Consider the following 14,235-nt stretch of genomic DNA (forward strand, 5'->3'; position numbering starts at 1 on the left):
GTTTTGAAATTTTGTGTGGGAGGTTTGCTGGCATTAATGATAAAATAAATATACTAAAAATGGTATGATAAAGGAATAATTTTTTGTGACTTCAAATATCACTTTTATTTACTAAAAATTATTATTTTAAAGTAATTTTTTTTAATGTATAAATACAGAATTCTGTTACAATATGCTTTTACTTTTATGTATGGTAAATAATGTCATTTATATATAATTATTATGAATAGAAAAAAAAAACTGAAAATCAAGAGATAAAACAAGAAATAAAATTTGGCTATCATTTTTTAAAAAATATTTTTTACTGAATTCATGGAAGATAGAGAAAATAATGTACAAATGGAAACATGAAACAACTCTATGAACTCTATCGTAATAGAATTTACATTCTCCATCATGTGCATGTGATATAATGAAATAAGCTTTTCAGTATCAGCTATGTTGTTTTGGTACTAAAGTAGGATGATCTTCTGCTAATAAAGAAGGTGGAGACTCAGCTGAAGAGCTTACAAAGTGGTCTGAAATAATAGATGGATAGCTTAATCTATTATCCTGCAATCAAAGAAAATAATCAATGATATTAATCAGAATTTAATGATATAAGGAAAAATATAAAATGCATAGTTGTTTATTTAAGTATACAAATATAAACTGTTGAAAAAGTGAGTCACAAAACTTAATACACAATACACCATATGTTAAAGCAATCAAACCTTTTTTGTTATGATATAATTGATAGAAATTTAAAGAATGAATAATGTTAATTTTCTTTATTTTTTAGATAATAACAAATTCTGTTTTTTGGTGATAAATTAGAAGTGTCTTAATTCTCTCTTTTATTAACAGTTTAGTTATTATGCTAGCCCTCAGTAGGATTACAAGTTTGTTGAGGAACTCTTTTATTTCACTCCAACTTATCCTACTCACACATATTTACTGACTCTATTTACTAAAACCTTTTAGTAACTTATATGTTTTTATCATATTTCCTTTTTTTTGCTTACCAACCAAATTTTATAACTCACAAACCTTCAATTTATCTTTAAAGTGAGCATTACACAGACCAGTTTACACACAGTTATCCAGAGGTGGTGGTGGTATTTTTAATTCTTTACCAGTGTTCCTCTACGTCCAAATGATTCATGAAGCTTTTTTGCTCACTTTTAAAGTATGCCACTTTGACTTCAACTTCCTATCCTCAATCACCCAAAATCTTTAACCTTGTCATTAGGAGAATGGAAGAGATAAATGCAAGGAGATTCAGAGTAGGGGAGAGAAAGAATTTTGGGAGTATGAGTGAGAGGTATGGATGTGCTAGAAGAGGAGAGAATGGAAACAGTAGAAGAGAGGGAATGAGAGAGAGAGAGGTATGGGAATGCTAGCAGATGAGAGGATGGAAACAGTAGGAGAGATGGAATGAGAGAGAGATATAGAAGTGCTAGAAGAGGATAGAATGGAAACAGTAGGAGAGAGAGGGAATGAGAGAGATGTATGGCAATGCTAGAAGATGAGGGGATGGAAACAGTAGGAGAGAGAGGTATGGGAATGCTAAAAGAGAGAATAACAGTAGAGGAGAGGGAATGAGAGAGACCTATGGGAATGAAAGAAGAGGAGAGAATGGAAACAATAGGAGAGAGGGAATGGTAAGAGGTATAATATATGGTAACTCAATGATCCGTGGTGTACAAGATAGGATGCGTGAAGAGTGTTTGTCAGGAGGAACAATAGAAAGGGTGGCTATGGCAATTAAGAGAGGTGAAAGGGTGGATGACATGATTGTGATGGTAGGAACAAATGACTTTAAATGGTAAGGTAAGTCGGGCAGCGAGAGATATGAGATTTTTTGCTTGAGGCTGTACGGAAGAAGACAGAGAGAGGAAAAATAGTGTGCGTGTTGCCTAGGTATAATAATGATGTGCTGAGCAGAAGAGCGGTTATATTGAATGGCATAATAGCAAGAATGTGTGACAAGAGAAGACTGGTATATGTGGATGCTTGGAGTGCATTTGAGGAAAGAGAGGAATTGTATCCGAGAGACCGCTTACATTTGAATGAGGAAGGATGTAGGCATCTGGAGAGATTGCTGTTCTGAATGAGTCAGTGTGTCCCAGGGAGGATGATAGCAGGGGTGGCCTCTTGTGGGAATGGATACTTGGGAGAAGGGAGACGATGTTAGGTAACACTGAGCCCAGTGGAATCTAGAAAGGATAATGCTGGGTATAGAAACAATGGCATATATATGCTTTATGCTAATGCCAGAAGTATCTGGAATAAGGGAGAGGAATTGGTGGCGCAGATAGCATCAGCCTGGCCAAAAATTATTGGGATCACTGAGACGTGGTTGACAGAAGGAGATATAATAACAAGAATAGAAGTCGCTGGGTATAGCATTCTTCATCAGGATAGGAGGGGAAAGCGTGGTGGTGGGGTACTGCTTATGATAAGTGATGACCTATGTCCTCTAAGAGTGGAGGCTTTGGAAGGAAGTGAGACAAATGATTTTGAGAGCGTATGGTGTGAGGTAGAGGTAGGCAAGACAGGATATTTAGTGGGGTGTTGCTACAGACCCAGGATCACACAGGATGGGGAACAGGAGATGTTTAGACAGCTAAGTTTGGTAAGTGCAAGAAGAATGATTGTTATGGGAGATTTTAACTAAAATAGTATAAATTGGAGAGAGGAAGATGCATGTAGCAATAGGGGAATTGAATTTCCCCTATTGCTACATGAAATCTAGAATTCTTGAGGGACAAATGTCTTAGGCAACATGTAACAGTGGAAACAAGAGGTTCAAAAGTTAAACAGAAATTGAATGCAAAAAAGAGGCTATGGAAGAGATATAAGGAGACACTTGAAGAGAAGATGAATGAAGAATATAAGACACAGGCCAGAAGAATGAATAGCGTGGTAAGGAAAGCGAAACTGGAATATGAGAGGAGATTGGCCCTAAGATCCAAAGAAAATCCTAGGGAATTTTTTAGCTATGTGGCCAGTAGGAGGAGAAATAACTGTGGAAGAATGATATTGTGGGATAAAAATGGGAATAGAGGGACTGATGCAGAGGACATAGTGGAATTGTTCAGTGAACACTTTATTGGAGTATTTCATCCTAGAGACGTCAGTTTTAATGCTAGAGGGATAGGGCTGGTTCGAGGTTTAGAGGTACAGGAGGAGAGTGTGTTTGAGATACTGAGTACTCTGGATGTCAGTAAAGCTTTGGAACTGGATGGTATTTCACCACGAGTTTTGAGAGAATGTGCTAGGGAACTGACAGCTCCTTTGACCTGGCTTTTCAATGAAAGTCTGGCTTCGGCAAAGGTGCCCAGGGAATGGAAGGAAGGTAAGATAGTGCCATTGCATAAGGGCGGTAGCAGACTAGAAGTGTCTAATTATAGGCCAGTCTGTCTGTGTCATCAGTAGTTAGTAAGATCTTGGAGAAAGTAGTGAAGGACCTTATACAGCATTGGGCAGATGAGGGTAATGTTATCTGTGAGAGTCAACATGGATTTGTGAAGGGGCGCTCTTGTTTTAGCAATATGCTAGCCTTTTATGATAAAGTTACAAGAGCATTAGATGAGGGAAAGGCATATACTGCCATTTTCCTAGACTTAACAAAGGCATTTGACAGGGTGCCACATGATAAGCTGATATTTAAGTTGGAGCACATGGGTCTGGATGTCAGACCTCTGATACCTAATGGACAGGATTGGCTGTCCATTAGGTATCAGAAAATTGTGTATGGTGGAGCAATATCAAAGAGGCAGAAGGTTACAAGTGGGGGTTCCACACGGCTCAGTACTGGGACCTATATTGTTTAACCTTTATATCAATGACAATGCCAGTGGATTGCAAGGGGATATTCAGTTGTTTGTGGATGATGCAAAGCTGGGAAGGGTTATTAGTAATACTGTAGATGTGGTAGCCCTGCAAGAGGATTTGAATAAGCTAGACAGATGGGCAAATGAATGGGGATATTGGTTTAATGCTGCAAATTGTAAGGTCTTGAGGTTTGGGACACATCGATGGGACACTGCATACTCTATGGGAGGAGTTATACTGGAGGAAGAAGGGGAGACAAGAGATCTGGGGTTGATGATTGATAGAAACCTGAAGTTTAGGGGACATATTGCAAAGGTGGTGAAGGTAACACAGAGGATTGCTGCTATTATGAGAAGGACACTGACCTGCAGAGATAAGAGGGTTATCATTCCGTTGTATAAGTCTCTGATCAGACCACACTTGGACTATTGTTCTCAGATTTGGTCCCCAGGATTTGAAGGGGATAAATTAACTGTGAAAAGGATACAAAGATGGTTTCAGGACTGTACAAGGATAGTTACGAGGATCGGCTGAGGGAATGTGGATTGCAGAGTTTGGTGGATAGAAGAAGGAGAGGTGATATGATTGAGACTTTTAAACTGTTGAGAGGTGGTTACAGGGTTGACACTGGGGAGTTCTTTCGCTTGGTTGAACAGCGGGACGGAGTGATGACAAGAAGCCATCCCTGGAAGTTACGAAAGGAAACTGTGAGCAAGAGGGTGAGGAGTGGTTTCTTTGTGTGGAGGGTGGTTGAACCGTAGAATGCATTGCCTGATGGAGTGGTGAGAGTGAGAACGGTCAATGAGTTTAAGGAGTGGTATGATAGACTTTGTGTTTCTTAGGGGGGGACCTCCCCTGAATGAGTCTTGACAGACTTTATGTTCTTAGGAAGGATCTCCCACGATGAGTCTTTTGACTCCAAGGAGGCTTGAATAATAATAATAATAATAATAATGATAATAATAATTGTCAATTTCTGATAGTTCACCATCAGCATAATACATAGTTTGTAATCTTTGCATTCCAAAGTGAATAACCTTATATTTCAGCACAATAAAATGACAACTATCATTTTTTGCACACACACACACTATCAGTCCATTTAAATTATCTGTAGGATCTATACATTACGTTTATTATATAGTCATCCCCCACCCCCCAAGTTTTGCATTATCAGCAAACAACCAGATATTGTTACAAAGGCTTATGTAGTATGGAGACATGACAGAATTATAATGCCAGTATTAAACTACATAAAATAACTTTGTAGTAAAAAATTATTCAGACACTTAACTAGTTTCATGAAAAAAAAAAAAGCTGTTTCACATCAGGAGATATAGTGAATAATAAAACAAAAAAAAAATTAAGCTGCAAAACAGTAAAAACATAATGTAAATATTTGAAAAAAGAGACTAATAATGGAATTCACACTTGTACTATGTAGACACTTGATGATTGGGGCATTATACACACCACAAGCTTCTGCTTGTGCCAGATGTTTTAGGAAAGTAGATCATACTTGATGTATGGTTCAGAAATAACATGATTCAGAAATAACAGAGGCAAAATTGCTACATTGATTGCTACATGTGCCTGAAATTAGTTAGAATAAGTGAAACATGGTTGGATGAGAATAACATCTTGATGAGAATAGAAATGGAAGGATATAATGTTTTTCATGAAGATAGATAGGGCAAGAAGAGAAAGGAAGTGCTGCTGATGACAGCAAAGGAATTGTGTCCACACAAAGTTGAGATACAAGGGGGGAAAAAGTGGCAGCAGTTTTGAAGTAGTGTGAAGTGGAGATTGATATAATGAGATATTTGGTGGAGTGTTGCTCCAGGCCTGGCAATGTGGAGGATGGAGACAAAGAAATGTATAGGCAACTTGGGTTAGTGAGCAAGTGAAGGTAATCATTATAGATGATTTCAAATATGGCAATATTAACTGGAATGAAGAGATAGCATCAGGAGATAAGGAAATGATTTTTCAAGTTCTTAAGGGATAATAATCTTAAATAATAGGTAATGGAGAACACACAAGGATTAAGAGTCTTGGATCTGGTAATCTTACCTTGGTTGGTTAGAGTGACCATGACGCGATCACCTGGGTTATACCCAGTTATATGAGAACTAATGTGAAGAAGAGATATATGCAGAACTACAAGGCTGGTGATAATGAAAAGCTTAGAAGACAAATGGGAGCTATAGTGTGGAAAGAGAAGTTAAGTGAGAAGGATATATAAATGCTGCATGGACATTGATCAAGAGTTATTTAACAGCAGCAATGTATGAGTGTATTCCAAAGGTGAAAACGGCTAAATAAGGTAGCAATAAAATGGGTGAATGAAGAGTTTAAGCATGAAATCTGGAAGAAGGCACTGTGGTAGTAACACAAGATGACAACAAGGTGACATATTTGCTGGATAAAGGAGATGCATATACAGTGGTGTACTTTGATTTTTCAAAGGCCTTTGATAATTGGTAATAATCAGTTACATGAAGCATACAAAGCCTAGGTCAAAGTACAAAGTGACTCGGCTGGTAAGGACAGCAAAAGTGTGGCATGAGAAGAAATTAGCCAAGCAAGCAGAAGAAAATATGATTATGGGAGGATGATGCTAGTTGATGACACTGGCAGGTCAGTGACCTATGCAGAGGATATAGTTGAAGTATTCGATTATCAGTTTATCGTATATTTCATCATCATGAAGGCAACATCATGAGAAGCTGGAGCGTAACAGGGTATGTTGGAGTAGGAACTGATAGTGAATGAGCAGAAAGTATATGATCAGTAAATTTGATGTTAATCAGACAACAGGATTTGACAATATATTGCCATGTGTCTTGAGGGAGTGAGTGCTCTATGGAATTAATAGCTCCTTTAGCACACCTGTTTAACACGAGTCTTGCAATACCATGAATCCCAAAGGAATGGAAGATGGGAAAAATTGTTCCACTTCACAAAGAAGGGGATAAGACTGACTCTATAGATTATAAACCAATCTGTGTGTCTGGGGTTGGTGAGGACTAGGTTTCATATATTGATAATAACAGAATTCTTTATGATGGTCACCATGGGTTTGTACAGGGAGTGATGCTTTAGCAATGTGCTAATGTATTACAACAAGGTGACATATTCACTGGATAAAGGAGATGCATATACAGTAGTGTACTTTGATTTTTCAAATGCCTTTGATAGTTTGGCACATGACAAGCTAATAGCTAAATTGAAACAGATAGGAGTAGATAACAAATAATGAGTTGGATAGCTGATTGGCTGTCAGATAGGTATCAGCAGGTTGTGTATGGAGGAGTGGTATCCAAAAGAAGAAGGTTGCTAGCAGAGTGCCATAGGGATCTGTTTTGACACCATTATTGTTTAACTTGTACATTAATGACAATGGAATCGGCTTATCTTGAGATGTGCAACTGTTTGCTAATGATGCAAAATTGAGAAGAACCATGAGAAGTGGAGCAGATGTTGTATTCTTGCAGGAGGACTTCAATGGAGTATGTGAGTGGGAAAATGGGTGGAGATATCAGTTTAATGTTGTAAAGTGCTATGTCTTGAAATTTGGTAGGCATAGTTGGGTTGCAGATTATACAATTAATGGGGGAATTTTGAAAGAGGTGGAAGAGATGAGAGATCTGGGAGCAATGGTGGATAGAGACTTGAAGTTTAGTAGTCACATTGCTAAAATTGGAAGAACATCACAATAATTTGTGGCAATAATGAGGAGGACATTGACATGCAGAGAAAAGAGGTTATAGTTCCTTTGTATAATGATCAGATCAGATCTTTATATCAGATCACATATGGACTGCTGTGTGCAGATTTGGTTGTTTGGTTTTCAGGAGGATGAGGATGACTTGGAGAGTGTCGTGAGAAAGTTTACTAAGTGAGTGTCAGTTCTATGGAATGTCAGATATGAGTTGAGATTGAGGGAATTCAACTTACAGAGACCTGTGAATAGAGAAAGAAGAGAGGGGACATAAATGAGACGTATAAGCTGGTGAGGAGTTGCTACCAGATTAATGTGAAGGAAATTTTTTATAGAGTAGAAGAGGCAAGGGTAGAACTAAAGGTCATCCCTGGATGCTGTATAAGGATGGTGTGTGCAGGACAGTGAGAAGCAGGGTCTTTACATGGAAAGTGACTGGCGAATGGAATGCATTGCTTGAAAGTTTGGTGAGATGGAAACTGTGAATGGGTTTAATCATTAGGTTTTATTGTGAATAGTTGGATGGATCAGAGTTTAGCTCTCTGAATGACACCAGCAAGTTGTGTATGATGATGACGCCATGTTCCAGAAGGAAGGTGACCAGTGGCATGCCTCAGGGTTCTTGGGTCCCTGCTGTTTAACTTATTTGTTAATGATATTTCATGTGGACTGACTAGGGATCTTCAAATGTCTGCCAATGATGCAAAATTAGGTAGAATTATCAGGAGTAGTGCTGATGTTAATTCTCTACAGGAAGATTTGAATAGACTTTTAGCTTGGACAAATGAGTGAGGTTAAAGTTTTAATATTAATAAATGCAAGGTGTTACACTTTATGACAGAGATATAAGGCTATATACCAGGGGCGTTCAACCTGTCGATCACGGAGCGATTTTTCGTTGATCTCTTGTGTATTCCTCCTTCCTTACAAATTTAATCAAAACTGAAAACATAATATTTTATTTATCATTATTTTGTATTATTTTTAATTCACTTTAAGTGTATTACTATTGTTTATTTATTTTTTGTTAAAATTGTCAAATCAATAATTTTCTTATAAGTCCGGGTAAATGAATTAATTTGGATCAGCGGAAGTCAAACAGCGAGCCGAGTGAATATGATTATAAACAAAGTGTAAAAACTCGATTGTAGCTTCAATATTAAATATTCCAAAGCACGTTACATCGATTTTTTACTTAGGTTAAATCCCATGTGAATATTGTAAAAAAATAAAACTTTGTTTGTCTCGGTATAGTTTGTATTAGATGTTTTTGTAATTCGTTTGAGAGAGTGTGGATACAGAGGTTGATGGATATGAGGAAAATAAGAGATATGATAGAGACCTTCAAGTGAGTTAAGGGATTCTATCAGATTAACATAGAAGAAATTATAAAAAGAGTGGATGTTAAGATGGGAAGAACAAGAGGTCATCCCAGAAGTGTATGTGGTTAGGAAGGGCGTGGAGAATAGATTTTTTGCATGGAGAGTTGCTAGTGAATGGAATGCACTGCCTGAGTGCGTTGTGAGTGCAGGTAGTGTATGTAACTTCATAGCTCATTATGATAGACATGTTGCTGGTTGAGTAGGCCTCCCACAATGAGACTGTTGACTCAATGGAGGTTACCAAATAATAATAATAATAATATATATTCTTGTTTCAACATTTGTATTATTTACTACTTCGGACTTTTAAGAATGAAGTGTACAGAATTCATTTCTTAAAAGAAATGAATTTAAGATTTCAATTCAATGTCAATGTTTTGAGTAGAAAAAATACAGTAAAAGCAATTCATACATATTCTGTAGATGATTATTGCTATCTCTAGCCTTCTCACTGAATCTACCATATTCAAGAACATCATTGGCACTGGTATGCTGTTTCCTTCCTCAGAAAATGATAACTTGCAGCAATATACAAAAATTAATCCTACTGAAAAGAAGTTGCCTACAAATGTCTTTGGCAATTAAAAAAAAATGAGATTCAAAATAAATTATTTGTTTCAGATATCCCAAATGAAATAAAAACTGTTCTATAATTTACTTTTATATAATGAAGTCCATGGTTATATAATTAAAGCTCATAAAGTCAAAAGATTGCCACAGAAATTCTCTACTGAGTATGTCACAATACACTTAGTTTATCAAACTGTGCTTTAAACTCATTCAATGTCTAGGCATTCACCAATTACTCTTCATGAAAACAACCTGCTCCACACCACTTTCGTCGCACCCTTTATAGTTTCCAGGGATGACTGCTGGTTCTAATCCTGTCTCCATTTATTCTCTAAAAAATCTCTTCCACATCTCTGCATGCATATAATATTAATTTCCCTTGGAATGGTGAAAAGATATAAGGAAAACAAAACCCTCATAACTTGTATATGGGTGAAAAAATGAATTCTTTTGCATGACATATTAAGTTAAATTACAATTTTTTGTGGCTCTCACCCATGAAAGGTTTTTTGTAAAGCTATAGCACATTCATACCTGTGGATGGGACTGTTTTTCAAGCCACTTCAGATCTACACTAAGAAAGACAGTGATCCTATTGGGTGATGAAATTCAACTCTGAACTAAAGACAATTATAAACATCCATGTCCATATGGGGATTGAAACCTGAAGCTTGTTGGTTAGACAGTAGATACACTAAACACTTTGCTAACCAGGCTGACAATTCATTTGACTGTTATATTTGGGGGGGGGGTGAAGAAAGTAATGAACAGGTCTTTTTTTTTTTTTTTTTTAATTTAAAAAAAAATTTTTTTTTTTGTACACTGTATACTTTTTTTCTGTAAAATCAGGGCCGGCCATCTTGGGGGAGCAATGCACCCGGGCCCCACGATCGCAGAAACATATTTTTTATTTTTATTTATTTTTCTTCATCTAATTTTGCTTATAACTAATGGGATTTCATCCTCAGGATTTTAGGGTCCCCGGTAATAATAATATCTCTGTTGTTTATTATTTTAACGGTATAATAGAACACAGAAACTAAGTAAATAATTAATTTATTAACTTAATGCTGATATTTCGCTGGTGTTATAACCAGCATCTTCAGAGCACAAAAACACTGTTTGCCATACGCGAGACTATAACAACATGGTGTACTTAGCAGCAACAACTGTCTGCCCTTCCTGGATACACTTATCATATGTCTTCCAGATGGTTCCTTATCATTTTCAGTTTTTAGAAAACCCACACATACAGGTAGATACTTACACAAACAATCACACCATCATCCTTCTTAACAATATGGCATATTAAAAACGCTAACCCATAGAGCGAGAGCAATCTGTTCCAATGACAAGGCTCTTACTGCTGAACTGACTCACTTATGCCACACCTTCTTGGCCAACGGCTACAATCCACATAAAATAAACAAAATACTAAACACTCTTAAGAAACCCCTCCCACCATCCACCACAGAGAACTACAACAAAACAGTCACCATCCCTTACATTAAAGGCACATCCGAAAAGATCTCAAGAATTCTCAATAAACATAAACTATGCACTACATTCAGACCATGTAGCAAATTAGCTACCCTCATCCGCTCACCCAAAGAGAGCATTCCTCCTTTATCACATCCAGGAGTCTACCAAGTACCCTGCTCATGTAATCAAGCCTACAACGGTCAAACAGGAAGAACTGTGAACATCCACATCAGCGAACATAAAAGATAAGTCCGGAATTATCATTATGGGAAGTCGGGCCTAGCAGACCATCCTCTGGATACCCCTGCACACAGGATCAACTGGAAAAACACAAAAGTACTACACAGAAACCCATATAAATCAGAGAGATTGTTCTTAGAGGCGACAGAAACCCTAAAACACACTCCAAATCTCAACAAATATGGCTGTATTAACTTGCCGAAGATCTGGGAGACAGTCATATTAAGAAAAAACTAGCACTTTTCTAGGACTCTAGTAATATATGATAGCTCTTTGTTTTTTTTTTCCAGATAGAGGGCGCCAAAATCAGGACTCTAGTCTTTGTGTTGCTGCTACAATTTTGTTTAAGTACACCATGTTGTTATAGTCTCGCGTATTGTGACAAACAGTGTTTTTGTGCTCTGAAGATGCTGGTTATAACACCAGCGAAATATCAGCATCAAGTTAATAAATTAATTATTTACTTAGTTTCTGTGTTCTATTATACCGTTAAAATAATAAACAACATGTTCGACGAACACATAAGTCTGTCCACATGTTTAATAATATCTCTGTGTTTCTCTATTATATTAGGTTTTTGCTTAACCCTTTCGATGCGTTTATGCAGCGTATAAAAATTAACAAACTGGTTAGTTTGCTCAAGACTCAGTATTTTGCTTTTGTTGTGTATTATTTTTCAAAAGAAGAGGAAAAGATCAATCAACACGATTTATATGGTTTTGATAAATGGAGAAAACTGCCATCTGTAATTCGAGATCATGAGCTTTCTGTTGGTCACTTTAATTCTTTTATTGCTTGGCAAGAATTATTAAAAAGGCTTAATTTATGTTCGACTGTTGACAGAACAAATGAAATTAATATAAATAAAGAAATGGAATGTCTAAAATTACTATTCCAAAAAATTGTAGATGTAATTCTATTTTTAGCAAGTAATAATCTATCATTTCGAGGATCCCATGAAACAATAGGAACGCTGAATAATGGAAATTTTTTAAGTTTAATAGAATTATTAAGTCAATATGATCCTGTGCTAATGGATCATGTAAACAGAATTAAAAATACGAAAAAAAGAATTGTGCATCATTTGGCGCATAGATTTCAAGAGGAAATTGTTGCTGCATTAGGTGATGAAGTGCTTAATAAAATTAAAGATGATATAAAAGCAGCCATATATTACAGTATCCAAGTGGATTGTACTCCTGATATTTCTCACAAGGAACAACTTCGATAATTATTAGATATGTAAATTTTGTAGACAAAAAATTAATTATAAATGAGTCATTTATAGGATTTATTGAAGTAACTGATGTGACTGGTGAAGGACTAGCATATTCGCTTTTAAAAAGAATAGGTAAGCTTGGGCAAACATACGATAACGGTAGCAATATGAAGGGAACATATAAAGGTGTACAATCTAGAATAATTAGTTTAAACCCTCATGCGATTTATGTACCTTGCTTATCACATTCTTTTAATTTAATAATTTGTGATGCTGCTTCCAGTAGTACATATTGTAAAAACTTTTTCGGAATATTGCAACGTTTATACTGCGTATTTTTTGCATCTAGAAAAGGTGGGAAATTATACAAAAGCATTTAAATATTACTCTTAAACCATTATGTGATACTCGATGGGAAGCCAAAATAGACGCAGTCAAAGCAGTGTATACACAGTTTGAACAAACTTATAATGACTTAGAACAATTTATTGGTGCAATAATAATAAGACAACAGTGTTATCGTTAATTGTTCTTGACTCTTCTTTTAATTTAGTGAATAAAATTAAAATGAAATAAAAAATTTAAGATCAAAATTTAACACATTTTTAGACGACGCAAAAATGATAGCACGAAACTTTAATATTTCCTAAGACTTCCCTGAAAAAAGAATTCAAAAAAGAAAACGATTATTTTCTGAACTAGCAGAAGATGAAGTTTTACTAAACCCGGTAGAGGAATTTAGATGTCACTTTTTCAACGTTGTGATTGATACTGTTATTGTACAAATAGATGAGAGATTTAAAAATATACCCAATGTTATTTCTTATTTTAAATTAATCACTGATATAAAAACATTAGAAAAAAATGAACTAGAAAACCGCTCAAGGGATTTTGTAAAATATTACAGTAAAGATGTAAATGAAGACTTAATCCAGGAAATTGATTTGTTACGAGATTTGATCTTGGACCAAAAAAATGTAAATAACATGCAAGACATATTGCAATATATATATTAAATAAAAGTTATAATGAACTACCGTATTTTCTGGTGTATAAGACGCTCCTATGTATAAGATGCACCCAAGAAATTTAATACAATTTTCTGGAAAAAACCTAAACTTTAAAGTATGATTAAAAAAAAAAAAATGGATAAAATAATAGGTAATTTTTAATAGTAAACTGACCTTTCAGAAACCTGCAAAACCCATGTCACTGTCATCTGACTCTTCTCTATCATCATTAATTCTTATAATATAGAAATAATTTTTATTTCTATATTATAGTCAAAGTAACTCACAGGTTACTTTGACTGCATGTGTACGAATCATTTTTGTTGAAATGACAATGCCATTTTGCCGATTTTCTTGCACCCATTTCAAAACTTCGGTCTCTAGTTCTGGCTACTTCGCAATTTTTCCTGTTTTTTTCCATCACTAAAATCTATGGGGAAATATCAAACTGAACACAAAATATCTCAAAACGTCAACTCAATACTGATTACTTGGATAAGATATTATGAAACTTGAATAGGGGCTCCCCGTTCTTAGCCAATTCTTAGCTCTGTTCTTAGCTAGAAGTCATGTGAAGGTCACGCATCAATTTGATTGCACCATTAACTGCCTACAAAGATCTTGGAACATAAAAGGGAGTGCGTATGACTTTGAAAAGAGGAAACAATCTTTACCTTCATTATATAAGATGAACCCCATTTTTAAGATGATTTTTTAAGGTAAAAAAAAGTGCGTCTTATACACCGGAAAATACGGTATTTCCAAATGTGCTAACTGTATTGAAAATTT

At 35.7% G+C, this 14,235-nt stretch overlaps 1 protein-coding gene across 5 annotated transcripts in view; it reads right to left on the bottom strand.

Annotated features, from left to right (window-relative positions):
• Positions 1–280: 280 nt before the first annotated feature.
• Positions 281–14,235, bottom strand: part of axo (axotactin) — a 927,649-nt gene continuing 913,694 nt past the window's right edge. For all 5 annotated transcript variants that reach the window (XM_090410025.1, XM_090410024.1, XM_090410023.1 and 2 more), the window contains one exon: positions 281–552. In XM_090410025.1, the coding sequence (XP_090266151.1) occupies positions 433–552 (120 nt within the window). In that variant the 3' untranslated portion in view covers positions 281–432. The remainder of the gene's footprint in view (positions 553–14,235) is intronic.

This window comes from Typopeltis vanoorti, chromosome 20 (assembly GCF_054136105.1).
Source record: "Typopeltis vanoorti isolate ZY-2024b chromosome 20, IOZ_Tvanoo_1.0, whole genome shotgun sequence".
Classification (NCBI taxonomy): domain Eukaryota; kingdom Metazoa; phylum Arthropoda; class Arachnida; order Uropygi; family Thelyphonidae; genus Typopeltis; species Typopeltis vanoorti.